The sequence below is a fragment of the Odocoileus virginianus genome, chromosome 16, assembly GCF_023699985.2.
Source record: "Odocoileus virginianus isolate 20LAN1187 ecotype Illinois chromosome 16, Ovbor_1.2, whole genome shotgun sequence".
NCBI lineage: Eukaryota > Metazoa > Chordata > Mammalia > Artiodactyla > Cervidae > Odocoileus > Odocoileus virginianus.
The window spans coordinates 7,477,359-7,505,005 of record NC_069689.1 but is presented as its reverse complement, the minus strand read 5'-3'; the positions used below and the strand labels follow the sequence as shown (position 1 = coordinate 7,505,005).

The 27,647-nt window shown below is 62.4% G+C and overlaps 1 protein-coding gene and 1 long non-coding RNA gene across 4 annotated transcripts; one reads left to right on the top strand and one right to left on the bottom strand.

The window, feature by feature from the left end:
* Positions 1 to 3,647: 3,647 nt before the first annotated feature.
* GPR132 (G protein-coupled receptor 132) lies at positions 3,648 to 19,004 on the bottom strand. Of its 3 annotated transcripts, none has more exons than XM_070477707.1 (3): positions 15,751 to 19,004; positions 8,907 to 9,007; positions 3,648 to 5,694 (listed from the first exon to the last, which is right to left on the bottom strand). In XM_070477707.1, exons 2-3 carry the CDS (start codon positions 8,911 to 8,913, stop codon positions 4,583 to 4,585), a joined length of 1,119 nt encoding a protein of 372 aa, XP_070333808.1. In that variant the 5' UTR covers positions 8,914 to 9,007; positions 15,751 to 19,004; the 3' UTR covers positions 3,648 to 4,582. The 3 variants fall into 3 exon arrangements, with proteins under 3 accessions (XP_070333808.1, XP_070333807.1, XP_070333806.1); XM_070477706.1 differs by lacking the exon at positions 15,751 to 19,004 and adding an exon at positions 12,808 to 12,976; XM_070477705.1 differs by lacking the exon at positions 15,751 to 19,004 and adding an exon at positions 12,738 to 12,823.
* An 852-nt stretch (positions 19,005 to 19,856) lies between these two features.
* LOC139038665 (uncharacterized) lies at positions 19,857 to 24,293 on the top strand. Its single transcript, XR_011491707.1, has 2 exons — positions 19,857 to 20,009; positions 23,189 to 24,293. It is a non-coding gene; the product is annotated as an uncharacterized lncRNA (long non-coding RNA).
* Positions 24,294 to 27,647: the final 3,354 nt, after the last annotated feature.

Below are 27,647 nucleotides of genomic sequence, written 5' to 3'. Positions count from 1 at the left end.
TTCTTTGGGATTGGAATGAAAAGTCTTTTCCAGTCCTGTGACCACTGCTGAGTTTTCCAAATTTGCTGGCATATTGAGGGCAGCACTATCACAGCATCATCTAGTTCCCCTACCCAGGATCCAACCTGGGCCCCCTGCATTGGGAGCTCGGAGTCTTCGCCACTGGACCAAACGGCAGTCCTCTCACTTGCACGTTGTGAGGCTCATCCCCACGGTAGCAGGTGTCAGAAGTGAGTGGCAGTCGCTCTCATCATAGACCACGTTTTGCTTATGGAATGATGCTGCCCCAACATCCGTCCACACGGAAGCTCTCCGTGCTCTTGGCCAGGCCCTCGGAGTGGCGCTGCGGGGTCCCGTGCAAATCCGAGGCGCCGGCAGGCCGGGGACAGGGCCTCCGCCGGCCCTGCGCCCTCCCCGCCGCTCGGGTGGGCTCTCCCCGGCTCCAGCGGCCCGGCCCGCCGCCCCCTGCGCCCGCGGTTTCTCCGGATTCGCACGAGGACGGGAGCCGGCCTGATGTCCCCGTCAACCTGCGCTTGTCACCGGGCGCAGGGCCGCTCTCGGCTTCTTGTCTTCTCAGACCCGGCTCCGCACGCCCTGCCAGCGCGGCGACGCGGTTTCCCCTCTCAAGACCTCTCGCGGTCAGCGTCCGGTGGGAGAGGGGCCGCCGCGCCCGCAGCGCCTTTTCGGGTGGTGCTGCCCCCTGGCGGCCGCGGGCCGGACGCGCTGGGCGCTCAGCCGCGCGCGCCCTCTAGGGGTCGCCGCCAGGACAGACGCGCCTCCGTCGAGGAGGGTGGGTCCTCGCAGGGCCCGGGGAAAGGCCCGCAGGAAGCGGGACCGACGCTCTGCGTTTTGAGCGCCGTCTCTGTGTCAGGCGCAGCTTCCGCTGGGGACACTCCCAGTGTCGATGAACAACCCCAGTAGCGCTGCGGGCAGGTCTTGCGGCCAGTCCCAAATCCCAGGGGAAGACCCCGAGGGGGGCGGCGCGCGTGGACGGGATGAGGCCTCGCTAAGACATCCAGCTGCGAGGCTGCCGGCCGCGGCCCAGCGGCTGCCCCCTCGACACACCGGGCCCCCTGCCCACGACTGCGGCAGCCCACGAGGGGGCTGCGGAGGGTCGCAGGGGTGCAGAGGCCCTTCCTGAGCCTCTCGGCCCTGAGGCCCACCCCGCCCGTCCCGTCAGCCTTGCTTTCCCGGGGCGGGAGCCCGGTATGGGATCTGGCCCTGAGTCCTCCCCCCACCCCCTCCCCCCCCTGCCTCGATTCTCCACAGGCTTTTATCCCCAGATGTCTTCCACATCAGCTCCCCACTTGGCCCCTCCACTGAGGGCTGAGAACCTGGACTGGGACCCGCGGCCCTCCTCGGGGAGCCTGCCCTCCCCGGTGGCGATGGCCCTCCACGCAGCCGCCTTCTCCCCTTACGCAGCCCTGCCCCATCCCTGAAGGCACCTCTGAGACTCCCGGGTGGAGGCCCCCCAGGTCACCCCTCCTGGCAAACTCCTGGCGGCCCCTCACTGAGCCAGGGGCTCCGTTCCCACACCCCCCGCCTCTGGTGAGCTGGTGGACCGGTCGGTGCAGATGGATCCTACTGGAGAAGAAGGGCTGTTTATTGGTGGTGTGACGTCAGCAGAAGACGGAGGAGCAGGAGATTCCCAGCCTGGGTGTGATGTGGTCGTGAATTCACTGGAAAGCCCCTTGGCTAGGAGCTGGGGGGGGGGTGTGAGTCCAAGGTCACGTGACCTGCACACGCGCCCACACACACACAGACACACACGCTCAAACCAGGCGGTGCTCTGAGCCAGTCTTGTGAGAGGACAGAGGGGCGGAGGAGGGATGGAGAGGACAGGCCAGGCCCACCCCTGAGGCTTGTACACCCATCCCTGCACTCCAGGCTGAGGGCCGGTGAAGCCCCCCTCGGGCCAAGGATGGAGCCTGCTGACCCGGAGGGGCACAGTATACACCCCACCTCCATCTGATGCCTCCGCTCCTGGGCAGCCTGGTCACCCTGGTGCCAGCGAGGCGGGCTCTGGCTCCGCAGGAAGAAAGGACAGAAAGTCGTGCCCTGGTACGGGGCCAAACTGGGCCAGGGAGACTGCGGACCCAGGAGGGCAGCACCAGGGCTCTAGACGGACTCTGGGGCCCGGCACGTGGCCTTGAGACAGAAGGGGCGCCCCAGGGGGACACAAAAGAGGGTCCACAAAAACAGAAGCCGCAGAGATTGAGGTGATGTAACCACAAGCCCAGGGACCCCTGGAGCCACCGGATGCTGGTGGAGCAGGAAGGACCCTCTCTTGGAGGCTTCTGACACCTTGATTTTGGACTTGGGGCCTAGGAGCTGTGAGAGGGTCAGTTCCTGTTGTTTTAAGACATGTCATCCCAGTTTGTGGTCATTTGTTTCGGCCGTCCCAGGACATCTACAGCGGGGAGCTGGAGACGCTGCTCACAAGGTCCTGCTGTTCAGAGGGGCGCCCCCTCAGTGGGAGCACGAGCTTTATGTCTGTGACTGAAATTGAGGCATAAAATGTCGAAAAATGAAAGTGTTAGTCGCTCAGTCCTGTCTGACTCTGTCACCCTGTGGACTGTAGCACTCCAGGCTCCTCTGTCCTTGGAATTTTCCAGGCAGGAACACTGGAGTGAGCTGCCATTTCCTGCCCCAGGTATCTTCCCAACCCAGGGATTGGACCCCAGGTCTCCTGTATCGTAGGCAGATTCTTTATACTATCTGAGCCACCAGGGAAGCCCCGTGGTGAAACCCCAGGGGAAGTGACACCAAGAGGCTAGGGTGCAGACAGTCCTGGGAGGACCTGGGGTTTCAGACACCAGGAACTTTCCCCAAAACTGCCAAGGAAGTGGCACGAGGCTGCCGAGAAAAGGTGTTAAAGAAAAAGATAAGCTACCATCAAAAAAAGCAGATGTTTGCAGCGACTGGGCAGCCAGCGCACAGCCGTGGGTGCTCTCACGATGACGGGCGCCACCACGCAGACGGTGGCAGGTGCGGAGCAGGTGCGGGGCGAGCGCCGAGTCTGGGGGCCACTCGTCCTTCGGCACAGGGAGGCCTGGCGTGCCAAAGCCCGTGGGGTCGCAAAGAGTCAGACGCAACTGAGCGGCTGAACTGAACTGAGCCTCCCCCGGAGCTGCGCAGCACGCCTCTTGCTCCCTGTTGCCATCTGTGGGGGCGGGCTTGTTGACCCCAGAAGGATATGTCTTGTCCTGCGCCCTGGAATCTGCGGGCAGGACCTTACTGGGAAAGAGGCTCTGTCTAAGGGTGTAGCAATGAGCTCACCCTGGGTTATCCAGGGGAGTCCCAGGTGCAAAGACACAGAAGAGAGACAGGGGGACAGTCTGGGGTGATTCGGCTACACCCAGAAGCCAAGGATGCATGAGCTCCAGAGGCTGAGGGTGAGGCCTGGAGCCCAGGCCCCCAGGGCCCCCCAACGCCTCAATCCAGACCTCCAGCCCAAAGGCTGAGATCCTGTGGTGACTAGTTGCAGCAGCCCCAGGAACTCCCATGTCATCCTCGAGGGAACACCCTGTGAACACTCTAGAACACTACTCTAGAACCCGCCCATCACCTGGAGAGCCGGGCTCACTCCCCTCCCCCAGCCCGGCCCCCCCGAGCCTGAGAAGTAAAATGACATTTCTGCACGTGAGGAAGTTGGCACTGATGTGTACTCTTGCGTTTTTATTCCCAGACGTGAAATCACATGTCTTCTCAGGGTCTTTCACAGTAAAGCTCATCCATCGACGCAGCCTTAGAGAAGCGGGAGTGGAAGTTGACCCTGACGCCGCCTTGGGGCTACGTGCAGTCAGCCCCGCTGCTGACCCGCTGAGGCCAGGGTCACGGGCCCTGCTACAGATGGGACTCGGAGGTAGCGCTGTGCCTGGCCTGGCCCTCGGCAGCTCCGCCCCGACGGGAGCCAGGAAGCCTCCGTGCTGACAATGTGCCGGATCCTCGGAGCCCTTGGGCGTGTCCCCCTGCCTGGGGTGCCCCCCGGCCCTCCCAGCCCACAGGTGTGCCTGCCACGCACACACGGGGCTTCCTCCGGAGGCCACGTGGACTGCACCCCACCTTGAGGCTCCCCTCAGGGCCACGGTGCTGAGCTGCCCCAGCCAAGAGCCTGTGACCAGGGGCACAGTTTGCATGGACGACCCGGGGCAGAAGCAGAAATGCCCAGCCACGTACTCGCATCCAAGCGACACTTGCAGAAAAGCTCGGGAAATAAAGTTGTCACGCGGCGGCCGACAGGCGGCTTCCGCACACGGCCTGTGCAGCTGCCAGCAGCACCAGGCGGGCGCACGGCCTGCGCCAGCTGCCCTGCTGTGCGCTAATAGCAGAGAGCGCCAGCCAGAGCAAGCGCTCCGGCCCGCCACGTGCTCTTCCCTGCGGCCAGCAGACTCGCCCTTACCCTGAATGAGCTGCCGCCTTCCGTGGGGCTTCTGCTCAGCCGGGACCCCCGGCGGCAGAGACTCCAGGGACGAGAAATCAGGGGTGAGCCATTTGGAGGGGACTCCCCAGCAGCACCATGGACATTGGCTAGCGGTCTACAGGCAGCACCGGCGGCCAGCCCTGGCCCCCTGCGCTGGGCTCAGCAGGACCCCTCGGCCAGCCCCTCTGGGGTGCCCAGTGATGGCCCTGGTGGGTGGACGGGCCCGGGGAAGGCGTAGCTGTTGGTGGGGGACATGGGCGACCGTGCCTCCTCCGAGTCCTTCGAGCACGCAAGCTTGGTGTCGTCCATCTTCGTGGACCACTTTTTCCACCCCTTGTGGATTCTGCACACTTCCTGGCGGGTCACTTCTGCGGCCAGCACGTAGATAATGGGGTCAGCCACACTGTTCACGGTGGCCAGGCTCAGGAACACCACGGAGGCCGTGTACAGGCGGATTTCAAAGTTGCACACAGGTTCTTCGGCCCCTCTGTGGTAGGAAAAGGCGATGGCTTTGATCAGGAGCACCAGGTGGTAGGGGGCGAAGCAGACCAGGAAGATGGCCACGACCGCGATGGCCAGGAGCCTCACCTTGGCCTTCTGGGAAGCGCTCAGGCTGGTGCTCCGCTGGATGGTCCTGAAGATGCGCTGGTTGGTGACGGCAATGATGGACAGCGGGACAGCAAAGCCCACCATGAAGCGCGCGTAGTAGTACCCGGCCACCTTGTGGTCCATCGGCAGCGTCTCGAAGCAAGTTTCATCGTGCTCCATCTTGAACACCGGGGAGTGGACGAGCCCGACGAGAAGGAAGACTGTCGCGGAGATGAGGATGGCGGTCTTCTGGTGGCGGCGGCCCCGCGTCTCCAGCGCGTACACCACCGCCAGGAAGCGGTCGCAGGAAATGCAGCATAGGAAGAGGATGCTGACGTAGAGGTTGCAGAAGAAGACGTAGGCGGTCACCTTGCAGGCCCAGGGGCTGAGCGGCCAGCGGTGCCCGTGCTGGACGTAGACGACCCAGAGCGGCAGGGTGCTGATGTAGAGCAGCTCGCAGAGCGCCAGGCAGAAGAGGTAGACGGCCAGCACGTGGCCCTGGCGTGCCTGCAGCAGCGTGAGCCACGCTGTCAGGCAGTTGGCCGGCAGGCCCAGCGCACACACGCCGCTGTACACGGTCACCAGGAACACCCTGCTGTCGTTGAAGGGCACGTTGCACGTGTGGGAAGACACGCCCGTCGACAGGGCCCCCAGCGCAGGGCCGGTCTCCAGCGTGGCGTTTCCTGAGGGGCAGAGACAAGTGTGAGGGCGGGCGTGGCTGGGGACCACGTGAATCAGACCACCTGGAGCGACCCTCGGAGCACGCGGTGTCTTGCAGGGAGGACCCGCTCCCACAACGCAGGGCCCGCAGACCCTCTCACAGGCCGGCTTTCTTTCCTCTCTCGTGGCAGTTGTGAGCTTACATCTAGTGGGGCATCACCCGGGGGCATTTCCCGAGTCGGGAGGGGCGTCCTCCCCGGGGGTAGCGCTGACCTTTGGAGTCCCCGGGCAGGTGTCCTGACTCAAAACCCACACCCACCCTCCACGGGCACATCCACATCCCCTCGGGAGACAGACGGGCAGAATCAGCCGCTGAATATAAAACCTGCCCTGACAGCTTGGGCCTGGCCACGTCCTCCCTTGATGCAGGCACACGGGGCAGTAGCCACTGCCCATCGTCACGTGACGCCCCGGCCCAGAGCGCATGCAGGGACCCAGAGACGCCAGGACCCCCAGCACCCACACCCGCCCCTGCTCTCCTCCACCCCGTCGGCTCAGCCGCACTTTCGTGCCGTCCTTTAGAGGCATCCCCTGGGCTCTGCCAGGCTCGCGCTGGGACCGTGCCAAGGCTGGCGGGCGGGCGCAGGGAGCAGACGCCCCCGGGCTTTGGGCTCCCTGTTGGGAGTGGGAAGAACCTGAGCCCGGCCTCCGGAGGCACTGTCCGTGCAGAGGCCTGCTTCTCCAAGAGCGGACAGCGGACAGAGCAGCCCCTTGAGGTCAGTGGGAGCCGCAAGCAGTGCCCAGGTGTAGGCAGGCCTCTCTGGGCGCAGTGGCCTCTGGCAAGGGTGGCCCCAGCATCCAGCCCAGGGACTGGACAGTGCGCCGCACGGGGCAGGGGCAGCCCTAGTGATGCTACAGAACGTGGCTCTCGCTTCTGTAGCCTGGTGACCCCTGAGGCGTGAAGACTCTGGTTACTTAGAGTCGAGGGTGAAGACCCCTGGGCCTTTCCACAGGCCTTTCCCATGGCCAAGGAAACTTCAGTGCATCCCAAAGCTGGCACAGCCGTGGGGTCTCAGGCTCCCCCCACCACAGGGCGACCTTATGCAGAAATCCGTGGCCGGCTGTGAAGGCGGGAGGAGAGCTATGCTTCCCCTGTGGCTCAGTGGTAAAGAACCCGCCTGCAATGCAGGAGACACAGGTTCAATCCCTGGGTCGGGAAGATCCCCTGGAGGAGGAAATGGCAGCTCACTCCAGTATTCCAGAGAACCCCATGGACAGAGGAGCCTGGTGGGCTGCAGTTCATGGGGTCGCAGAGAGTCGGACACGACTGAGCAGCGGAGCAGGGGCACACGGTGAAGGTGGGTAGAGGGCAGTACGGGTCCTCGGCCGAAGGCCCATCAAGACGTGTCGGATGGCTGGTCCCGGGCCGGCGGAGGCGACGGCCCCACAGTGTGACCCCAAAGTCCAACTGTGCCCTCACCTGTTTCCCCCGCTTTTTAAAATTCTAGTAAAATATACATAGGATAAAAGTGATGATCTCACACACTCCACGTGTCCATTTCTGCGACATGAAGCGCAGTCACACTGCTGTACGGCCTTCACCACGCCCATCGCCGGAACTTTCTCATCTTGCAAAACTGAAGCTGTCCTCATTTAACCCCCAGTCCCTCCTGGGAGTGCATGGTAAAGAATGTGACCTTGGACGTCCCCAGCGGTCCAGGGGTTGAGAATCCGCCAGCCAGTGCAGGGGACACGGGCTCAGTCCCGGGTCTGGGAAGATTGCACGTGCGGCTGAGGGGGCCACGACTACTGAGCCCCACTCTGGAGCCTCTGCTCAGCAACTAGAGGAGCCCAGCGCGGCTGACCCAGCAGTCAGAGACAAACAGCAAGTGAGATCGCAGAGAGAATGTGTCCTTCCGTGACTGCACGCCACATCCTCAGGGCCGCGGGTCAGAGCGCCCTTCCTCCTCAGGGCATCTCAGAGTCCGATGTGTGGCTGGACCACAGGCGCGTCTCCACTCCTCCGGCCAGGGACACGGGCGCTCCCCTACCCTGGCTGCTGTGACCGCAGGTGTGCAGATGACTTCTCCACACCTGTGTTCACTTCCTTTGTGCGCATACTCAGAAGTGGGGCTGCCGGCTCGTGTGATGAGCCCCCTGGTAGCTTTCTGAGGACCCTCCAGATGGTTTCCATGGCAGCCACTCCATTTTCCATCTCTGCATCCTCAGCCGCGCTTGGTCTTTCTGTTTTGACGGTGGCCATCCGGATGGGTGTGAGGTGGTCCCATCTCTGGGGCCCCACCCCTCGCCCTAAGTCCCTGGGATGTGGGTTTCATTCCATGTGCAGACAGAGGGTGCGGGAAAGTCCCCAGACCTAGGTGTCACTTCCCCGCATGAGAGCCGGGCCAGCACAGGGGCTGGGGGTGCGTGGGGAGCAGCCAGCAGGAGGGCACTTCTCGGGTGGGAGGTAGGTGACACCTGTCTTGGCCCAAGCTGGCCCGGCCTGGACCGATGGTCCCCTCTGGTTGGACAAGTCCTCCACGAGCTGGCAGCCCACCGCCTGGACCACAGCACAGCCCTGGGTCTGTCCCAGTGCCGACCCTGTCTTGCCACCCCTTGGGGGGCAGGGCGTGGGGGGTCCCGAAGCCCAGGTGGAGGCTCAGGTGAGGCCCATGGGCCCCTTCCTGCTCCCGGCTCCCCCACCAACCGCCCGCCCTCAAGGGTGCCCTCTGGACTCGGCGTAGTTCAGTCACACTCCACCTGCTGGGGCCGTCTTCACCTGCCCGCGCCCCGTCCCCGCCCCCAGCCATCTGGCGACCAGACCTGGGCACAGAGGTGAGAGCGCCCCCTGCCCCGCAGGCACTGGGAGGACCCGACCTCCTGGGAAAGGAGCCTTCTGGGCTGGGGGCAGGCGAGCCCCAGGGGACAGAGGGGCGGGCTCTGGGGGCCCAGACCCCTCACAGGGAGGGGCCCGGAGCCCGGCTTCCCGCAGCCCCGCCCCTGGCTGTTCTCTAGCACGTTTAGAGAAGGAAGAAGCGGGCGCTGTCCCGTGTCCTGATGGGGAGCCTCTGGCTTTGCTGTCTGCGGGTTTGTTTTTATTTTAAGAAGTCTGCTTTTGCATGCTAACGTTTGAAGCAATTATCGCTGTTATGAAACCAAGCACAATTGTAGAAAAATTCCCACGGGCTCCCTCCTAAAGGTTCCAAGTCAAAGGAGGCCTGAGTGGGGCTCTCACCTGGCATGTTCGCAGGCTCCGGGCTCAGGGCCGGGCGGCTGTGCCGGTCACACAGCAGAGATGGTGCTGTTGAGACGTTCACTCCCAGAGTTTAAAGTGACCTGGAGCAAGAGTGGGCGGAAATTGCTTTAGGGAAATCAGATTAAATCACAAATGAAGCCGTTTGACAAATCGTTACTAAGCACTTGTTACAGGCCAAGTCTTGTATTTTGGCCTTCCCTAGTAGCTCAGATGGTAAAGCATCCGCCTGCAATGCAGGAGACCTGGGTTCAATCCCTGGATGGGCAAGATCCCCTGGAGAAGGAAATGGCAACCCACTCCAGTATTCTTGCCTAGAGAATCCCGTGGACAGAGGAGCCTGGGCAAAGTCCATGGGGTTGCGATGAGTCGGACACGACTGAGCAACAAAACACACAGTCTTGTATTTATCCTGTGGGATACGACAGCAAAGTCTAAATATAGAAAGAACTCCCACAAACCAACAAAAGTAAGTGTCAAAGCTGATCATTCACAGGAGTGAAAACATCTCAGCTGGAAAAACACTCAGCTCCACAGATATAGTCAAAAAAAGGTGAATGTAAAACAACCAAACACCAATCTTTTTCTTGCCCATGAGATTGGCGCAGATAAAGAACTTCAACTCTTAGTGTTGGCGAGCAAGTGCAGAAGTGAGCTCCTCCATGCTGGGGACGGGGACATAAATGGGCACAGAGGCTTTCTAGCGCAACCTGGAAACGCACCTCAAAAGTCTTCCATGTGCTTAACTTTCGACCAGGTGAAATCATTTCCAGGAGCTTTCCTGATGAAATAGCTACCTGAGATTCAATGTGCATGGACCGCACCCCCGTGAAAGGGACTGGGACCCCAGCCCAGGGCAGGGGCAGGCAGGCTCCGGGATGCTGGCCGACGGGACGGCATCCTGGCCCCCACCCCTGCCTCCTTCCTGAACCAGAGATGCCCCTAGCACAGGCCCCGTCCTAGCAGCCAGAGCGGGTCAGAGGGAGGGTCTTCCCTGCCGGCCTGGAACCCAGCCCCCCCCCCCCCCCCGGGGAGCCGGCGGCTGAAGGCACCCCCTTCCCCGCCCCGCTCCGGGTGGGGTTGTCTGTGATGCCAGCAGACGAGCTAGCCAGAAATAACAGGAAACCAAGCTGTTTACCTGAACCGGCAGAAAGTTCATCAGTTTAGAAAGAGTTTATAAGCAAGACCTCGAAAATACAGACAAAGGGGAGATGCAAGAAAGAGTCGAGATACGCCGTTAACATTCTGAAACTGATATCCTGACCAAGTGGTGGGTGTGGGTCTGGGGGGTCCCTAGGTCTCCCCGTCCATCCCCTCACTCACCACCGCCCTCAGTCAACGAAGGGGGCTGAGCCCAACAAAGGGGGCTCCGGGAAGGCTGGTCTCCACTGTGAGGGTGGCCCACGTGAGCTGCAGTTGTGGGGGGGTGCCAACCCACCTGGGAGCCTTTGGGACGCCCCTGAACCATGTGAGCCCAGGAGGAGACCCCCAGCCTCGCCCTGGGCGAGGGGCCAACCCCTCTGTCAGGACTGAGATTTGGGAAACCTGGGTGGGTGGTCCCTCCCCGGGGGCTGCCCCGCCAGCTCCTGCCTTAGCAGCTGGGAGCAGAGGGGGACCGCTGTCTCTAGAAGTCACTTCTGCAAAAGCCAGAGGAAGTGGCCCAACTGTCGGTGTGCGTCCCCCAGCAGGGGCGAGGCCTGCAGGCAGAGGTCTGTGCAGAGAGCGCAGGCTGGCCGGGCCGGCGGGGGTTGCGGGGGCGTCCTGGGCCCTGCCTGGCGCCCCCGCCCCGCCCTCCTGTGTAGACAGAGCTCTGACTCTGGGTCTGGGGTGTCTGCCTGGACTGGTGGGGGGTAGGGGGCTGCGTTGGGAGGAGCGGGGCAGGGGTCAGGAACGCGGCACAAGGCCCAGGCCAGGGCAGCCAGGGGCTGGGACGGCGCTACCCCCACGGTGCAGTCCGGCCCTGCCCAGGCCCGGTGGGTTCCTCCTCTGCACCCACCTCCGGGCCGTCTGCCCCGCACAGCTTGGCCCCTCCCTGGGCTCGTCCGGGCCCTTCCCCCCCGATGCCCACTTGGCTTCAGGTCTCCGCCCCGGCTTCTCCTGGGGTCTCTGGACCCCGTGGCCTGGCCTCCTCCTGCTTCCTCTCATGTCCTCTGTCCTCTGTGTCTGCCCCACCCCGTGAGCTGAGCGACCCGGGAGAGGGCCGTGGGTCCGCCCCACCTCAGCGTGTCAGCCAGGACACCGCCCAGCCCGCCCAGGGGGGCGGTGGGCTGTCCCCCCCCCCCCAGCATCCGCACCCTGCCCACCCAGAGGGCCCTGGCCCCTCCCCACCCATGGCTGGGGCTCTTGCAGGCGGGAATCAGGGGGCTTAGGTACCCCCTTGTTCTCCCAGAGTCGGGTGCTTAGAGGGACACATCCCTCCCGCCCAGGCCCAGCTGCCTGCTCTTCCCTGCCCTCACCAGTGTCCCGTCCACCTTGGGAGACCCACAGGGGTGGTCCCGGCTGCAGGGGAGGCAGAGTGACAGGCCCCGCAGGAGGCCTCAGGAAGACAAGCCCCCCTTTCCGCAATGCGGGCCTGGGCCTGGTGAGCTTGCGGTCCCGGGTCTGTGCTCTTGGGCGGGGTGGGGGCCACAGTAGCCACAGGCCGTGGGGTGGGTGGTCTGGGTCAGCCTGAGGCTCCTGCTCTTGGGTTCCAGCAGCCGTGGACGCCGGCCCTGTCCCTGCTGGCCCTGGGTACCACGCTGGAGGCGGCACGTCCTGGAAGGGCCCCTGGACCCCCCGGGAGGGAGAGACATGACCGGGAGTGGCCTGGCCCGCAGAGCTGTCCCCGGACACGCCACGGCCCGTGGGTGCTACGGATCCCTCCCTTCATTTAGAACAATGATGAAAGGTTTCACTCGAGCTCTCTCAACAGGCACCGCCACAGCGCTGAGGACCAGCCCGCCCACGGGCCTTGCCTCCCGGTTCCCATCTCACGTCGTGGGACCTGGTCGCGGCTGCTGACGGCCTGTCCCGTGGCTGCCAGGCAGCGCCTTTGCCCGATTTGCCTCAGCTGGAACTTTCGGGTCATTTCCACCTCCTACCCCCGCCTCCTCACGTCAGCGCGCTGACTTCATTTCTGTCTGCCCGCAGTTCACACTTTGGGGCGGGACCTCCCGACCTGGGCCCCGAGCTCGGCTAGCTCACTGCTCTCACGCGGCCCAGGTTCTTCAGCCCCGGGCATCCATCATCACCACTCCCCTTTAGGAAGGCTTGCATAGCATGCTCTGAAAACGCACCTGCGTCTCCCTGGCGGCTAGTGAGGTTGGACAGCCCCGCCTTGTTCCATGGTGCCTGGAGGCATCTTTGTCCCCCAACGCTGCCTGGAGTGTCCCCTAAAACATCACCCTGTCATCGCCCAGGCAGGGATGGCAAGAAGCACCCGGTCCTCAGCGGTCAGAGCCCTGGCCCTCCGTTCCTGGCAGACGCCCCGGGACCCTGCATTGTGCCCGGCACTGGACGCCCCATCCTTCAGCCTGCCGCCCGGCCAGCAAGGCCCCTGTCTTGGGGTCCCTCCTCACACCCACATGCCCCCAGCCCCCCCAGCTTTATTCTCACCCCGCCAGTGCCCCCAGAGCCAGTGGCAAGCACGTGTCCTCTGGGGCCTCTGACGGCCCAGGCCCCAGGCAGGGAGCTTCCCCAAGACGGAGCCAGGCCCCTGCACCTGCTTCCCGCTGCCGGCCCTGGAACTCCCAGGCTCCCCCCCACCCAGGCCCCCTGGTGCCCGGGGTCTCTCTTGGAGAAGGACGCTGTGAAGACCCTTGACCGAGCCCGCACCTTCATGCCGAGGAGCCCCTTCTGCTTTCAGCCCCTGACCCCGACGCTCCCGCGGGAGCCCAGGACTCACCCCAGGCTGTCTTGGCAGGCGCGACTGAGAGCTTTCAGGAAGTAGCAGGAGTATCTCTAGAACTCCCCAAAACCACAAACAGAGCAAAACTGGGGGTGGGCCGACCAGCTGAGGCGTCTTCTCACTGGTGCTGAGAGGACAGCCTCGTCACTTTCCTGAAAACAGATCCAGGCCGCTTCTGCTCAAGCTTCTGGCAACACCCAGAGCTGCTTCCACTCAGGACTTCCCAGGCGGCTGGGCCCGATGTGGGGCCAGCTGGCGCGAGCTGTAGGGACCTACTGAACCCCGACAGCAAGGCTGGACGCCCAGGGCGGGGACCCCCAGGAGCTCCTGGGCTCAGGCCTGAGGGTCCCTCCTGGGCCGCTGGGCACAGAGCAGGGCTGTCACCAGAAGGCCTTGCCCCCCGGGATGCTCATGGGGTGCTGGGAGCCGGGCTGCCTCCCGGCACCACCCCCATGGGCCCAGGACAGTGCCTGGCCCCAGCGCCCAGCTGTCTCACCAAAGCCCCCTCCCCGGCCCCTCCTGGGGAGGACCCTGCAGGAAAGGCCAGCGTGCCCTGTGCTGGGCCTGAGCACTGTCCCCGAGCCCCTGGACCCCCTGGAGCCAATCCCAGCCAGGCCGGGGGGCGTCCGCGGGTGGGTTTCTCTTGAGGGGTCCATGGTATCCCCCAGGAACCCAGGGTCCACTCGGGAAGGCAGGGCTTGCAGGACCCCAGCCTAACGCACACACCAGTGTCCTCGGAAGACGGTGGGTTGCGGAGGACCCGCCACCTCACTTGGTCACCCTGGGCTGGTTCTGGGCCCTGAGGTGAGGCACTGGGAACCCCCCACTGCGGTCCCAGCTCTCCAGCCCAGCTCAGGGCTGGGCCTCTTAACCTCTGTGGGCCACCTGTGCCCAGCAGCAAGGCGGCAGGTGGAACCAAGACCCCTGCTCAGCGCACCCGGGGCTGGGGAGCCCCAGGAGGGCAGGCGCCCACTTGGCACTTTTCCTCGGGATGTTGCCTTGCAGTTGGATGCTGCCTCCCTCTCAGCAACCTCCCCACTCGGAGTGGTCTCTCAGGGGGGTCCCAGAGCATCTGGGGAGCCGGGTGTGGGGCACCTGGGAATCTGGGCATGGGACTCGCCTCAGCCCCCCAACACCTGCCCAGGGGCGACGGTGTCAACCACAGGCCACTGCCAAGGGTGCTACCCACCACCCAAGGCTGCAGGCTCAGGCGAGCGGTCTACAGTGGAGCCGAGGCTCGGCGGTCCGGGGGGCCTCCTCAGCGTCTGAGGACCTAGGGCCTCAGCAGGAGTGGAGCCCGCTTCAGGGTCACAGGCTAGGGCCCTCGGAGATGCTGGGGTATAGCTGTCATCATGGGGCGGCCTGGGCCCTCCCGGGACTGACGCTTCTGCGGCCCCCAGAGGTACCACGCGTTCCCGGCTGCCCCGCCCCCAGCAGACAGGCTCGGGCTGCCGGCCCCCCAGGCCATGGCCATGGGGTCAAGGAGGGCAGCCGAGCCCTCCCTTGGGTTCCTCAGGGGGGCCTGGGAAGGGAGCCAGCCCCTAGGAGCTGGGGGCCGCGAGCCGGGCAGCAGCAGCGCCCACCCCAACTGCTTCCCGGCGCAACTCCCAGCCAGCGAGGCAGGTGTGGGCAATGGGGTTTCGGGGAGCCAGGGCCCTGGTGCGTTTCCTGAAGGCTGAGTGTCTTGCAGACAGGATAAAGGGGGACGCTGCGCCCCTTTTCTCAACATGCCCGGGGGCTGCTCAAGTAGAGGCCGCTAGCTCCCAGGGCCCCCCCTTCCACCAGGCAGGCACCCCTGATCCCGTCTGCAGCATCACGTCACCTCCTCATCGCAGGGGAACGTTAGTCGCTGTCTGAAGCGGGTCGTGTAGTCACAGATTCAAACCTGAGAAGACAGTGGGGCAGGTGATGGCGGCCCCCTCGGGGCGCCGTCCGGACACCTGCTGGAGAGCGTGCTTCTCCGGGCCACGGGTCTCCACTCCCCTCACCACCTCTGAAAGTTTCACAGGGAAAGGAGGGGAGTCCTGACGGCCCGAGTGACCACCACCCACACCAGTGCCAAGACTTCCAGACGAGCCTCGTGTCTGTGAGCAGAATCGGGTCCCTGACTCAGTGCCGTGTTCCCCTCCAGAGCCTCCGCACGCCCCTGCCCGCCCTCCTCGGGCCCGACAGCCCCTCGGCGGTGCCCCGGTGGCTCACAGCGGGTACAGCGCAGCCGGCAGGCGTGCCTGGTGATGTCGGGCGTCTTGGCGGCCCCACTCGGAAGCAGCACTCCCCGACATTCACTTTCTGAGGTGACCTGGCCCGCTGTCCCCTGAAATGTCACACATTCTAGATGTGCTTGACTGGGTATTCCCCGTGTCATCTAACTGCGGGTTTCCCGTGTCTGGGAAGTGGGTCTGAAGCTCCGGCAGGTTCAGTTAGCATTTCTGGCACTGGGACCCCCGTCATGAAGGCACGCCTGGCGGCTCGTCCCCCACCCCGGCCGTCCCTCCCGCAGCTGAACTCCCCACTCCCAACCCCAGGGCGGCCTCCGCACTGGGTCTGCCGAGTGGTGACTTTCCCATCACGTGGTGTCTCCATCTGTGATGGCACCAGCAGGCCTGGCGGCGGGGGGTTAGGGAGCTGCGCCCTCCCTGCTCCCCCAGCCAAAGGGCAGTAAGTCACCTCCTGCTGTAGCTAAGATGTCAGACTCTTTCTCACTGTCGCTCCCTGAGTATCACTAAGGACTCAGAGATTTTTACTGCGGCAGTTGTAGTTAACAAGATCTACCATTATAACCACTTTCAAGAGAACAGCGCGGTGACCAGCGCCCTCAGGTTGCTGTGTGACCATTACCCACGTCATTTATCTCCAGGACGCTCCTCTCCCCAAACAGAAACTCTGCCCCCACTAAGCCCCGGCTGCCCTGCCCTCCCCCGCCCTCCCCTGCCATCCTACCTCTGTCTCTGTGGGTCTGACGGCTCCGGACGAGTAGACTCTCCCAGGAGCATCCTTTGTGACGGGCCTGTTTCACTCTGCATGAGGTCCTCAAGGCCAGCCCACGCTGGAGCAGGTGTCAGATGTGACTCAGTCCCCGCGTGGCTGAGTCCTGTGCCATTGTGTGGCTGGACCACGTCTGCTTATCCATCGCCCATCCGTGGACACGCGGGTTGCTTCCCGCCTCGGGCAGCCTTGGGTAACACCGCTGTGAACACGAGTGTGCGGGACTTGGGGTTTTCACATCACGGTGTGTTTCCTCCGTCGACTTCGGCTGTTGCCCTTGAGGACCCTCAAGTTGCCCCCGGCCTGCTGAGCCCTCTGCCCCGCCTCTGTGGGGGTGGTCCCGTGCTCCGTCTCTTCAGCTTTGCTATTATGCTACGTTTTGCCCCTCCATCTCCAAACCCCTCCTGCCAGGAGCAGGCCCTACTTCCTCGTGTGTGTCCGTCTGAATGTGCCACCCCTGATCCACTGGGGAGATGACCGTTTTTTCTTCTTCCAGAAAGTCTGCCAGGCCTCCCTGGCCCCTGCCCCCCTCCAGTGGAGCAGGGTTCTGCCCCCCCCCCACTCTTGAGCCTCAGTGATGCTGTCACTGAATCAGGGGCTGGGGAGGGGAAGCGGGGGGCTCCAGGGTTTCCTCGGGACTTGGTGCTTTCACAAGGGCGCAGGAGTTCCCCAGCGCCCTCCAGAGAAGGGGCTTTCAGGGTGGTTTTGGGGAGAGCTTCCTCGGGAGAGAAGAAGCCGTGAATGAAAAGGGGCTTTACAGAAGTTGTCATCCCAAGAGCTCGGTGATTCTGAAACTCATAACCGGCCCATCTTCCTCTGACTGGGGTGCATTCTGAATGTGAACCATGGGTCGTGGTTTCAACAGAGTTAAAGGGTGCTCTAGATCAGCCCAGAACAGGCTGCGCATCACCTCAGAAACCCCAGACAGCCATGCTGAGCATGCTGAATTCTCTCTCTCCCCGCCTCGGCTGGCCCAGCCGCTCCCACAGCCTTGGGAAACCAGGTGCCTTGTCTCTTGGTCAGAACTGGCTACTTGAGCTCCAGCCTCCACATCTGAATTCCAGGTGTCAGGAAGGGAGGAAGTGGAGGGGAGAGGGGGCCCTGCTCTTTGAGGAGATGCACCAGAATCCCCAAACAGTGCTTCTGGTCCCATCTCCTCAGGAATGCACTGCTGTGGCCGTGCCTGGCTGGGGGGATGGCTGGGAAATGTGGTCTTTGATTTCACGGCGCCCGCTGGCTCTGGGTGCTGTTCCTAAACAAGAGCGTCAGGGTATGGGGGAGGCGCTGGCCCAGGCACACGTGGTCACCAGCTTCTCTCCCACTTGGCGAAGGCAGGTCCCAGACAGGTGGGCGGGATGTGTGCTGGCCAGGCCCAGGGACGAAGCTGCCCCCAGATGAGAAGAGGGTCCAGAGTGGGGTTGATCTGGGGAGAGGAGGGAGGAGCTTGGAGAGCAGAAGCTAGGAGAGAGGGCTTGGGGGACAGACGAGGAGGGGAGATGGAGGGGAGCGGGGCCCATGGGGCAGCTCCTCCTAAGGAGGCTTCCTCCCCCCAGGAGACCCACTGCCCAGAGCCTGCGAAGCAGGGTCCAAGTGGAGAACCCAAACCTTCAGTCCCCGTGGCTCTGGCCTACATGTCGTCTGGCTCCAGTGGCTTGGGCCCACCAGCTTAACAGACCTTGCTAGACCCCGTCTCCACCAACAGAATATTGCTCCTCCCAGGGAAGCTAAAGATGGCAAACGACATTACTGTTCTCTCCAGAATTTCCAGAACGACCCATCCACTCGTCAGAAGAAAGCGTCAAGCATGCTTTGTCTGGCGGTATTTTGGGAACCAGGATCACCAGTGTCTGTTGGGGGCACCAGAGGGTTCCGGACACGGGACAGGGTCACCGGCCCACCGAATCCTGCTCTGTGACAAGCCCGCCCCCTCTGTCTGTCTGTCCCTCTAGTCCACAAGCCCTGGGGGCCGCGGGTTTGCACCCCATTCTCTTTGGTCCCTGAGTCCACCCGTCCCTTGTGCATATGCCCCACCAGTGCAAACCATTCTCTAAAGACTGTGCTCGAGACTCCCCTGGTGGTCCAGTGGCTAAGACTCTGTGCTCCCAATGCAGGGGGCCAGGGTTTGATCCCTGGTCGGGGAACTGATCCCACATGCTGCAATTAAAGATCCCGCATGCCTCAACAAAGAACAGAAATCCCGACTTGAGTGCAGAATTCAGACCTGGCGCTGCCGAAGGAAGAAAGGATTTTTGTTTTTCTTAAAAAGACTGAACTCACATCCAGCCTCTGGACAGTAACAATTATTCTTGGGATGGTGAAAAGGGAAACTGAAACTTGGAGGACCAGAGGTTTGGAAAGTAGCAAGAGACTTTCTCCTTTACACAGGAAAGGAAAAAAAAAAAAACCACAGCTGTTGGGGAGGACGCAGCTACCGGGGCAGAGAACAGCAAGTTTTCGGAAGAAAGCGGGTAGCTGTCCCCTGGCCCTGGCGGAAGTGGCCCCGCAGGCCACTGCCCCAGGGTGGGACAGACTTGGCTCTAAATGGAACCCCAGTGGGAAATTCTGCAAGGCCGTAAAGTTAGTAGAAGTGTGTGCAGGAGGGTGTCTTGGCAGCCTGGCCAGATAAGGGCATTAAAAATGTGTCCAAAAGCACTACATGAGGCAAAAAAAAAAAAAAGGGAAGAATCTGGCAACATCAACAGTGAGGCTTTCTGTTCAGCCAGGGATGCCTGGCCTGAGTTAACACGTGAGGTCAGAACAGGAGAACACAGGCGCTAAGATGAACAAGAGCTCATCCTGAAGGCGCACGAGGAGCTTCTGCAGGTGGAGACGGGCACGCGAGGGGCACGGGCACCTCTTGGACGTGGCTCTTGCCACTCCCGCCTGGGCCACGGCGTGTCCACGCACCCCGAGCGTGGTCCCTGGCCTCCCCAGGGAGGGAGCCTCAGCAGGCAGAGCGCTGGTGGACAGTACTCAGTGTGGCCAGCTGGGAACCCCGAGCCAGCCCAGCTGGGGAGTGGTTACCCTGTCAGGGCTGCCCCCCCAGGACTTGGGGCGGCATCTGGTGAGTTAGCCCCGCTGCGGGATGGGCAGGAGGAGGCCGCCTGCTTCGTCAGCAGCTGTTTAATCAAGTGCCTACTGCGCATCAGGGCCAAGCAGGACCACAACAGACCCCGTCCCCGTCAGGGACCCCACTCTCCCTCAGGGCCACCCCCTCCCCGAGCACGGCCCAGGCCCGGCTGCACCCCAGCGCCCCCCAGAACAGGCCCTTGGGCCCTGCTGCACCCTCAGCGGCCCTTGGGAACCGCCCGCTTTGCCTCAGGGTCCCAGGACCCGGGAGGATCTTAGAGGTCAGGGCCTCCTCGGGGGCACAGCGGCATAGCCTCTGCCCAACAGAAGCACAGGTGTGTGCGGCCAGTGGCCTCCCCGGGGCAGGGAGAGCTAGACAGAAGCCGAGAGGCGGACTGGAGCACCTCTTCAGGCCGGGGGCGTGGCGGCCAGGGGTCCGCTTCCTTTCCTGGCCGCTACTCCCAGGCTCACTTGCTGTCAAAGGTCCGCCGCAGACAGCAGGTCTCCAGTGAGAGCAGGAGCCTCCCCCCAGAGCCCTGCCCCGAGGCCCCCCATGGGCCTCACTTCCTTGCAGCCCAGGGTCCCCAACCCAGGGGTTTTGTCGCCGGGGACACGGCCTCCCTGGAGATGGTGTTGGGTTTCCTACCTGGGCCAAGTGCGCTGCTGGAGGCTAGGGATGGTGCCAAGCATCCCTAACGCCCAGGAAGGACAGCGCCCTCCAGCACAGAGAAGCTTCCAGCCCCAAGTGTCAGCAGGTGCTGCCAGGCAGCCCTGCGCAGAGGGGCCCCCCGACCCATGGCTGCCCCAGGCTCCAGGGAGGCCCTCAGAGGCGCCAGGAGGGCGGGCGGGCAGGAACTCGCCGTGAGCCCTGCGCTGCCCCGCAGGGTCTGAGCCGCTGCCCTCCCCCACACCTCTCACCCTCTCTACTAAGTGGAAAGCAGAAGTGACCTGGGAGGCAAGCGGCTGGGGCTGGGCAGTCAGGGCGTTGGACTCGGGCTCCCCCTCCCCCACGGACGCAGCAGAGACAGTGGCCCCACGTGGAAAAACACCCCGGCTGGCGTGTGAGCCGCTGCTCGCACCGGAAGCAATCCGGTTTCCTCTGCAGGAGGCCGGGGCTCCAGCCGACCGCAGTTTACAGCACTCGGGTAACAGGCCATGGGGCCGCCGGGCTGGGGGGACCGGGGTGGCCGGAACTCATGGTCTCGCCGCCGGGTTAACGAGCGTTTACCATCGGCGGCTATGTGTGCGGGGCCAGGCAGGTGCTGGAGGGCAGGGACCACGGCCCTCCCGAGGCGCCCACAGTCCTGGCAGATGGCCAGCTGCAGTCGGGAGGGCATGGGTGGGGCGGGGGGGGGGGGGGGGCAGTGCCAGGCTGGGGAGGGACCGGGCCTGCAGCTGGGGTCCCCGGTGACCAGGTGGGAGTGCTGCCAACCCACAGTCGGGGCTCTGCTCAGGGCGGGGCAGGGGGGTGTGCGTGTGAAGCCACCGCCTGCACTCCCAGCGCCTGGGCTCCCCCCACCTCAGAAACGCCAGGACAGGGCGGAGCGGCCCCCACTTCCTGCCCCTCACTGCAGGCTCATGCCGGGGGCCTGTTACCTGCCCGGACGGGGAGCCCACCCCAACCCAGTCGAGGGAGCCCACCCCACCTGGATGGGGAGCCCACCCTGCCCGGACGGGGAGCCTGTTTCCTCGCACAGGAGAGCCCAGTCCACACAGCTGCTCACACACGCAGCCACGGAGGCATGTACCCCACGCACGGGCGCACACGCACACACACACAGACACACACACACACTGTGGCAGACTCGATGTGCCCACTCCCGCCCCCCGCCCCGCCCCCAGCCCTGGCCCACTTTCCTCCCCGTGATGGGCAGTTCCACTCTCCCGGGTGGAGATGCAGTGCAGGTGGGGCCCCAGGAGGGGCGTGAGCACCTGCGGGGTGTGGGCAGAGAGCCCGCCCCTGAGCAGAGAGGCCGGAATGAGCGGGCACACTGCGCCCAGCCTCTGCCCGGCTCCTCTGCCGTCTGGCCCCCTCCCCATTCAGCCCTGTCCTCCTGCACCCCCCCCCCGCCCCCTCCCTCAGTCTCTGCCGGCCAGGCTTCGGGGAGGCACCATCTCTGCCCCGAGGGTGAATTCCCAGGACTGCGTCTTTGAGGCCTCATGTGGCATTTAGGGTGGATATTTCTATTTCCAGGGGCTTCCCAGGTGCCATGGTGGTAAAAGAGTCCGCCTGCCAATGCAGGAGACACAAGAGACACGGTTCGATCCCTGGGTCAGGAAGATCTCCTGGAAAAGGAAATAGCACCCACTCCAGTATTCTTGCCTGAAGGATCCCACGGACAGAGGAGCCTGGTGGGCTACAGTCCATGGGGTCGCAGAGAGTCGGACAGGACTGAGCGTCTGAGGATGCATTTCTATTTCTGCAGACAGAAGAAAACAAAACCAGTCACGTTACTGGGGCTTGGGCAGGGGCTGTGGTGACTGCAGACCCGCTTTGTGACAACAGGGAGCCCTCTGGCCCCTGAGCGGGCTGTGGGCCTTCCCCGTCTTTTTTCACTTCTTCCTGCAGCACTCTGCGGCTTCCATTCTGTAGCCTTCTCTCTTCCCTGGGTCAGGCAATTCCTAAGTATTTTATTATTTTTCACGCCACTGAAAATGGAACTGATTTCTGCCGCCAACCACCCACAACAGATGCCTTGGGAATTGGCAGGAGTGCAAATGCTTCGGACTTACAGTGTAGGAAAAAAAAGGAACAGAATGGAACTTACTTCCTAATTTCCTTCCCAGCTTCTCTGCTGTTAGTGAGTAGAAACGCAGCTGATTTCCTTGTTGGCTTTGTATCCTGGCCGTCAGCTGGAATCCTCAGGATTTCCTGCATGTCAGGTCACAGCATCTGCCAACGGAGGTCCTTTTGCTTCTTCCATCCCCTTGGTCCTGCTTGCATCGGTGTGACCCTGCAGAGGAAACCTGATCAGTGTGACCCCGCAGAGGAAACCTGGCGGTTGGTGTTCAGCCGCTCAGTCGTGTCCAACTCTCCGCAACCCCAGGGGCTGCGGCCCGCCAGGCTCCTCCGTCCATGGAATCCTCCAGGCCAGAACGCTGGAGTGAGTAGCCGTTCCCTTCTCCAGGGGATCTTCCCAGCCCAGGGATTGAACCCACGTCTCCTGCACTGCAGGCAGATTCTTTACCACTGAGCCCCCTGGGAAGCCCAGGAAACTTGTATCCTAACTTCATTCTGCACACAGGCCCCAGCTCCACCGTGAACTTCCTGTTACTATTGGCGGCTCCGTGTCACCCCCTCGCAGGGACCCAGCACTGGGCTGGGCAGCCCCAAGGCCAGTGGGGACAGGCGACAGGGCCCTTCTAGAAGCACGAGTGCTACGGACATGTGTCCATGTGTTGGATCTCACCTTCAGGTGCCACAGTGGGGTCTGGGGTCCCAGGTTGAGCCCCAAACCCCGACCGACGTCAGGGAGACAGTGGACAGGCTTCCGTACCCCACTGTGGCCATGGGCTGCTGCTTCTGCCTGCGTTCCGCGCTCCCACCCCCCGGTTCCTCCCTGCCCCTTGGAGCCGAGAGTCGCCTGCCAACCTGGTCAGAGAGCTGACCCTGGCTGTGGGTCACCGTGTGTGTCTGTGCTTCCAGCTCCAGGTGTCTGTGTGGGAAGAATTCTGAGTGTCGCTTCATTCAAGTTTTTCATTTCCTCTAGCCCATTCCAGTTTTCTAATGATTTGTTCATTTCATTTATGTTTTCAGAAATAATATACATTAGTCTGCAGTGCCTTCTTATTATCTGCCTTTTGAAATGGGTGTTTTTGCACTTTAAAAACCTTCACACACATGCTGTAAAGTTCCCTTTGCAGCGTTCAGGTCTGCAGGTTTCCTTTTAAGTGAGTGTATTTATTGATTGGCGGCTGTGCTGGGTTTTGCTGCTGAACACAGGCTCTCTCTAGTTGTGGTGCGGGGGCTTCTCACTGCGGTGGCCTCTCCTGTGGTGGGGCATGGGCTCTAGGGAGTGCGGGCTCAATAGTTGTGGCTCATGGGCTTAGCTGGCCCATGGCAGGTGGGATCTTCCCGGACCAGCGACCGAACCCAGGTCTCCCGCATTGGCAGGCGAATTCTTAACCACTGGACCACCAGGGAAGCCCCAGTTCTGTAGGTTTTGAAAAAGGCACCCGCCTGTGTACCCACCAGGGTCGTGCTGGGAACAGCTCCATCACCCCCACACTCCCCTTTGCGGCCCCTGAGAGGTAATCCTTCCCCGGCCCCAACCCCTAGCAACCACTCGTCTGTCATTGCCCTCTCTTATTTTGCCTCTTCCAGAACGTCGCGTGAATGGACCTGTACAGCCCCTGGAGTCCGGAGTCTTTCCTGCAGACAAGGTGCTGGGGGCTCACGCACACCGGGAGGCACCTCGTCGACGGACCGCAGGGGCCAGCGCCGCGCCAGCCGGATGACACCTATTTCGTTTCCGGTTTGGGGCGACCGTAAACAAAGCTGTTGTAGAGGTTCATGCACAGGCATCTGCGACGACGTGAGCTTTCACTTCCCTTGAGTAAATATTAGGAGCTGGAAGCCCTGGGTCACCAGTTGCTGAGATGTGACCCCACTCTTCCACCAGGCTACACCGCCCTGCCTTCTCACTGTGACACGTCGGAAGTTTTCGTTCACGATTTTGTTCACAAATTTGTCGCACCTTTTCTCATGTGGTGTTGCTCTTTCACTCGTGTTACTAGTTTCTGCTGTTCTCTCACAGGAGCTATTGCACTGTGGCTTAATTTGCATTTGCCTAATGACAGGGGCAGGGAGCATCTTTTCCTGTGCTTATTTGCCGTTACCAGGACACCTTCCTCCACGCTGTTCAGGTCTTCTGTTGTTCTTGCAGTTGTTCAGTCGTGTCTGACTCTTTGCGACCCCACGGACCGCAGCACGCCAGGATTCCCGGTCCTCCACTATCTCCCGGAGTTTGCACAAACTCATGTCCATTGAGTCGGTGATACCATCCAGCCATCTCATCCTCTGTTGTCCCCTTATCCTCCTGCCTTCAATCTTTCTCAGTATCAGGGTCTTTTTCCAATGAGTCAGTTCTTCGCATCAGGTGGCTGAAGTATTGGAGCTTCAACTTCAGCATCAGTCATTCCAATGAACATTCAGGACTGATCTCCTTTAGGATGGACTGGCTGGATCTCCTTGCAGTCCAAGGGACTCTCAAGAGTCTTTTCCAACACCACAGTTCAAAGGCATCAGTTCTTTGGTGCTCAGCCTTCTTTATGGTCCAACTCTCACATCCGTACATGACTACTGGAAAAACCATAGCTTGAACTTTATGGACCTTTGTGTTTGGCTCATTTTAAATCAGGTTGTTTGTTCCCTTACTGTTGAATTCTGGAAGTTCTTTACTTATTCTGAAAACAAATTCTTTATCTGATACATGTTTTGCAACCATTTTCTGTTTGTGGTTTCTCAGTTCCTTTTAAGTCTGACATTGCATCTTCTTCTTGATTTATATTGTTAAATTTGTGTTTTTTCTTTCCTTTTGAAAAAATACTGATTTGTTTAGTTGGCAATGCCAGGTCTTAGTTGTGGCACGTTGGATCTTCACTTAGCATGAGAACTCTTGTTGGGACACGCGGGACCTAGTTCCCTGACCAGGGATGGAACCCGGGCCCCTGCCTCGGGACCGTGGACTCAGCCCCTGGCCACCAGGGAAGTCCTTCTTTCCTTTTTCTCACAGGTTTGTCTTGTTTCATCGGTTGATTCTCTTCAAAGGACTAACTTTCTCTTTGCAGACCTATTCCTTCGCCTTTGCTTCCCACTTCATCCTTTCCCAAGCTTGGTTTTATCTCTATTTTCAAGCTTTCTCCAGGGTCATTCTGTTCCCCCATCAATGCCTTCTTTTTTCCCCCCAACGTTTTCATTTGATTGGCAAAACTCAGGGAGAACTTGCATTCAGCATAGTCCCTCTTCGGGAGCACTGTCTGATTTTGACCAGTGCTCCAGCTAATCGGCTACTGGTGCAACCAAGTATGAGCTCTTCCCTCTGGCCCCTCTGCAGCCTTCCTACTCCCCTTCCCCCGTGAGACGGGGATGCGGCGACAAACCCGGGGCTTCCTTCTTTCCCATTATCTGGAAGCACCGCTGTTGCTGCCCAGGCACCCCCCCAAGTCTGGATACACAATGTTCTTATTATCACTCAGCTCTGGGTATTTAAAAACTTCTTTCATGATCTCTTCTCTAGCTCATGATGCTTTAAGAGCTTTTGTTAATTAATTCACTTATCTGTTTTCGACTGCACTAGGTCTTCATCGCTGTTGGAGGCTGTCCTCCCGTTGCGGCAAGCAGGGACCCCAGGCACATGGGCTTCAGTGCTTGCAGCACGCGGGCTCTGCGGTTGTGGCCCGCAGGCTTAGCTGCCCCACAGCATGTGGGATCTTCCCGCATCAGGGATCTAAGCGTGTCCCCTGCATTGGCAGGCAGATTTTTAACCCCTGGACCACCAGGAAGTCCCAGCCCGTGAGTTTTTAGCAGTGTGTGCACATGTGTGTTACAGGGCTTATCTACAAACATTTCCCCAACACTGTATTATATTTTCAAACACACAGCACAGTTAAAAGAACTGTACAGTGAAACTTCACATACCCCCACCTGTGTTCTACAATGAACAGCGCACTGCACTTGCTATTTCATGCATCTTTCCACCCACCCATCTATCCATGCCCTTCCATCCACCAACCCACCCACCCACCTATCCATGCCCTTCCATCCATCCATCCATCCGTCCACACCCCATCCCTCCCTTCCTGCATCCATGCACCCATCCGCCCAGCTCTCTATCCATCCACGAGGCCCCTCCCCTTTCCCTACAAGTCCTGCTTTCTCACTTGGAGGCCTGCCTACAACCTGGGGTGCTGCTTTCAGCCCCTGTGCCCTGGTAAACAGGAAACCAAGGACAGAGGCCCGATGGCTGGCACCTTGGGGCTGCTGCCGCCCACCGCTCAGCCAAGAGCCGACTGTGCACTCAGGAGAGGCCATCTCAGACACTCCAGGGGCTCGGAGGGTGCCTCCTAGGAGCCAGGCAAGGGCTAAACCTTTCTCTGGACTGTGCAGCGGGTGGACACCCCGGCCCTCTGGGTGAATCCTTTGCTGCTCAGGCCCAGAAGAGGGTTCTCTGAGGGTGACATGGAAGCCAAGCCTCGGGGTGAGTGCATGGAAGGACTCAGGAAAGGCTGCCCCCTTGATGGCTGGGACGCGGTGGGCTGGGGGGGTTGTGTAGTGAGGTGGGCAGGGGAGGGGCAGGTGGGCAGGCCCTGGGCACCGGAGCGGGTGCTGGCGGGGTGCGGGCAATGCCGCAGCTGGAAGAGGGGTGTCCAGCTCCTCCCTCCATGGGGAGGACACCGGAAGGCCAGGGTCTGGGGAGGAGTCTGGGGCTGGAGGCCTGCTATGAGCACGGTGCCCTCAGGCTGGTGCCTCAGCCGACCTCTGACTGGGGTGGGGGCGCTGCTGCAGGCCGGGGTCCCCCTACCTCCTCCATCCCACTCCCCACAGGCCCTGCGGACAGGCGGGCCCTCCCAGGCGTCCAGCCCCAGGCCCAGCCCCACAGGGTCCCTGGGCTCAGGGAAGGGGCTTCTGTCCCTAGGAGGCTGTCCTGGCTCAGACACGCAGGGAGTGGAGCGGGGACCCACCCCGCCTTCAGCAGGCCAGCTGTCAGCCCTCTCCCCCCGGACAACCCAGCGGCCCAGCCTCCCGAAGGCCGGTTTCTCCTGGGGTAAGGCCGGCCAGCAGCGGGGAATTCTCTTCCCGCCCCCACCCCTTATTTTCACAGAGGAAGCGAAGGCAGAGCCTGGGCCAAGTGTTCAAGGTCACCTCCTAGGGACACAGCTGGGCTCCGCAAGTTTCATGCACCTAATGCCCCCAAGAAGCCGCCTTCCTGCCCCCCTGTTGCACGCAAACTTCAAGATGAGGCGAAGGCTCGGGGACCTGGGTCCCCGTCTGCGATCCCGGTGTGCGCTCCGGGACAGGGCGGCCGGGCCTAGGGAAGCGGGTCGGCGGGGCTCTGCCGGCCGCCCTGCGCCGCCTGCTGGCCGACATCGGCCCTGCGTCCGCGGGCCTCGCTCGGGGCTCCCCGGATCGTGGGCGCCTCGCGGCCCAGAGCCCCTGCCCCGAGGGGCCGGTAAAGGCAGGAGGAGGCGGAGGCGCGGCCCAAGAACGCCGGCTGGCTTGCCCCGCACCCCTTCGTGCCGTCTGCGTTACCACGAGCAACCCGGCGACCCCTCAGCACGCCGGACGCTGGGGTACAAAGCCCGACCCCCTCCCCCGGGTGCGCGGGACTCACCGTTTCCCCCGCGGAGAGACGGGCGAGCGGCGCCCAGGGGCACGCGGAAGAGCGAGGCGCCCAGCCGCGGGAGCGCCCGGTTCGGGTCTCGCGCAGACCCCCGCCCCGCGAGCGGGTCCCGAGACTCCCGGCTCCCCCCGCCCTCCCCTCACCCGGTCTAGACCCCGAGCCCGGCCCCACCGTACCGAGCTCCCCAGCCCGCTCCGCCCCGGGCCCTGCCGCAGCTCCTCGCCGCCTCCACCCCCTCCCGCCGCCTAGAGCCGCCCCAGCCCCCTCCGACCCCGGGCGCGCACCGGTCGGGGCCGGCGCGCACCCACCCTCGCCCCGCGGGCCTGAGCGCGCCGGGGCCTGTCGAGGCCGCTGGCAGAGCAGCGCCGGGGCGGGCCTGGGGCGGGGAGAGACTTCGGTGTGTGCAGCCCGGAGGGGCTCCAGGCAGCCCCCGAGCGAGCC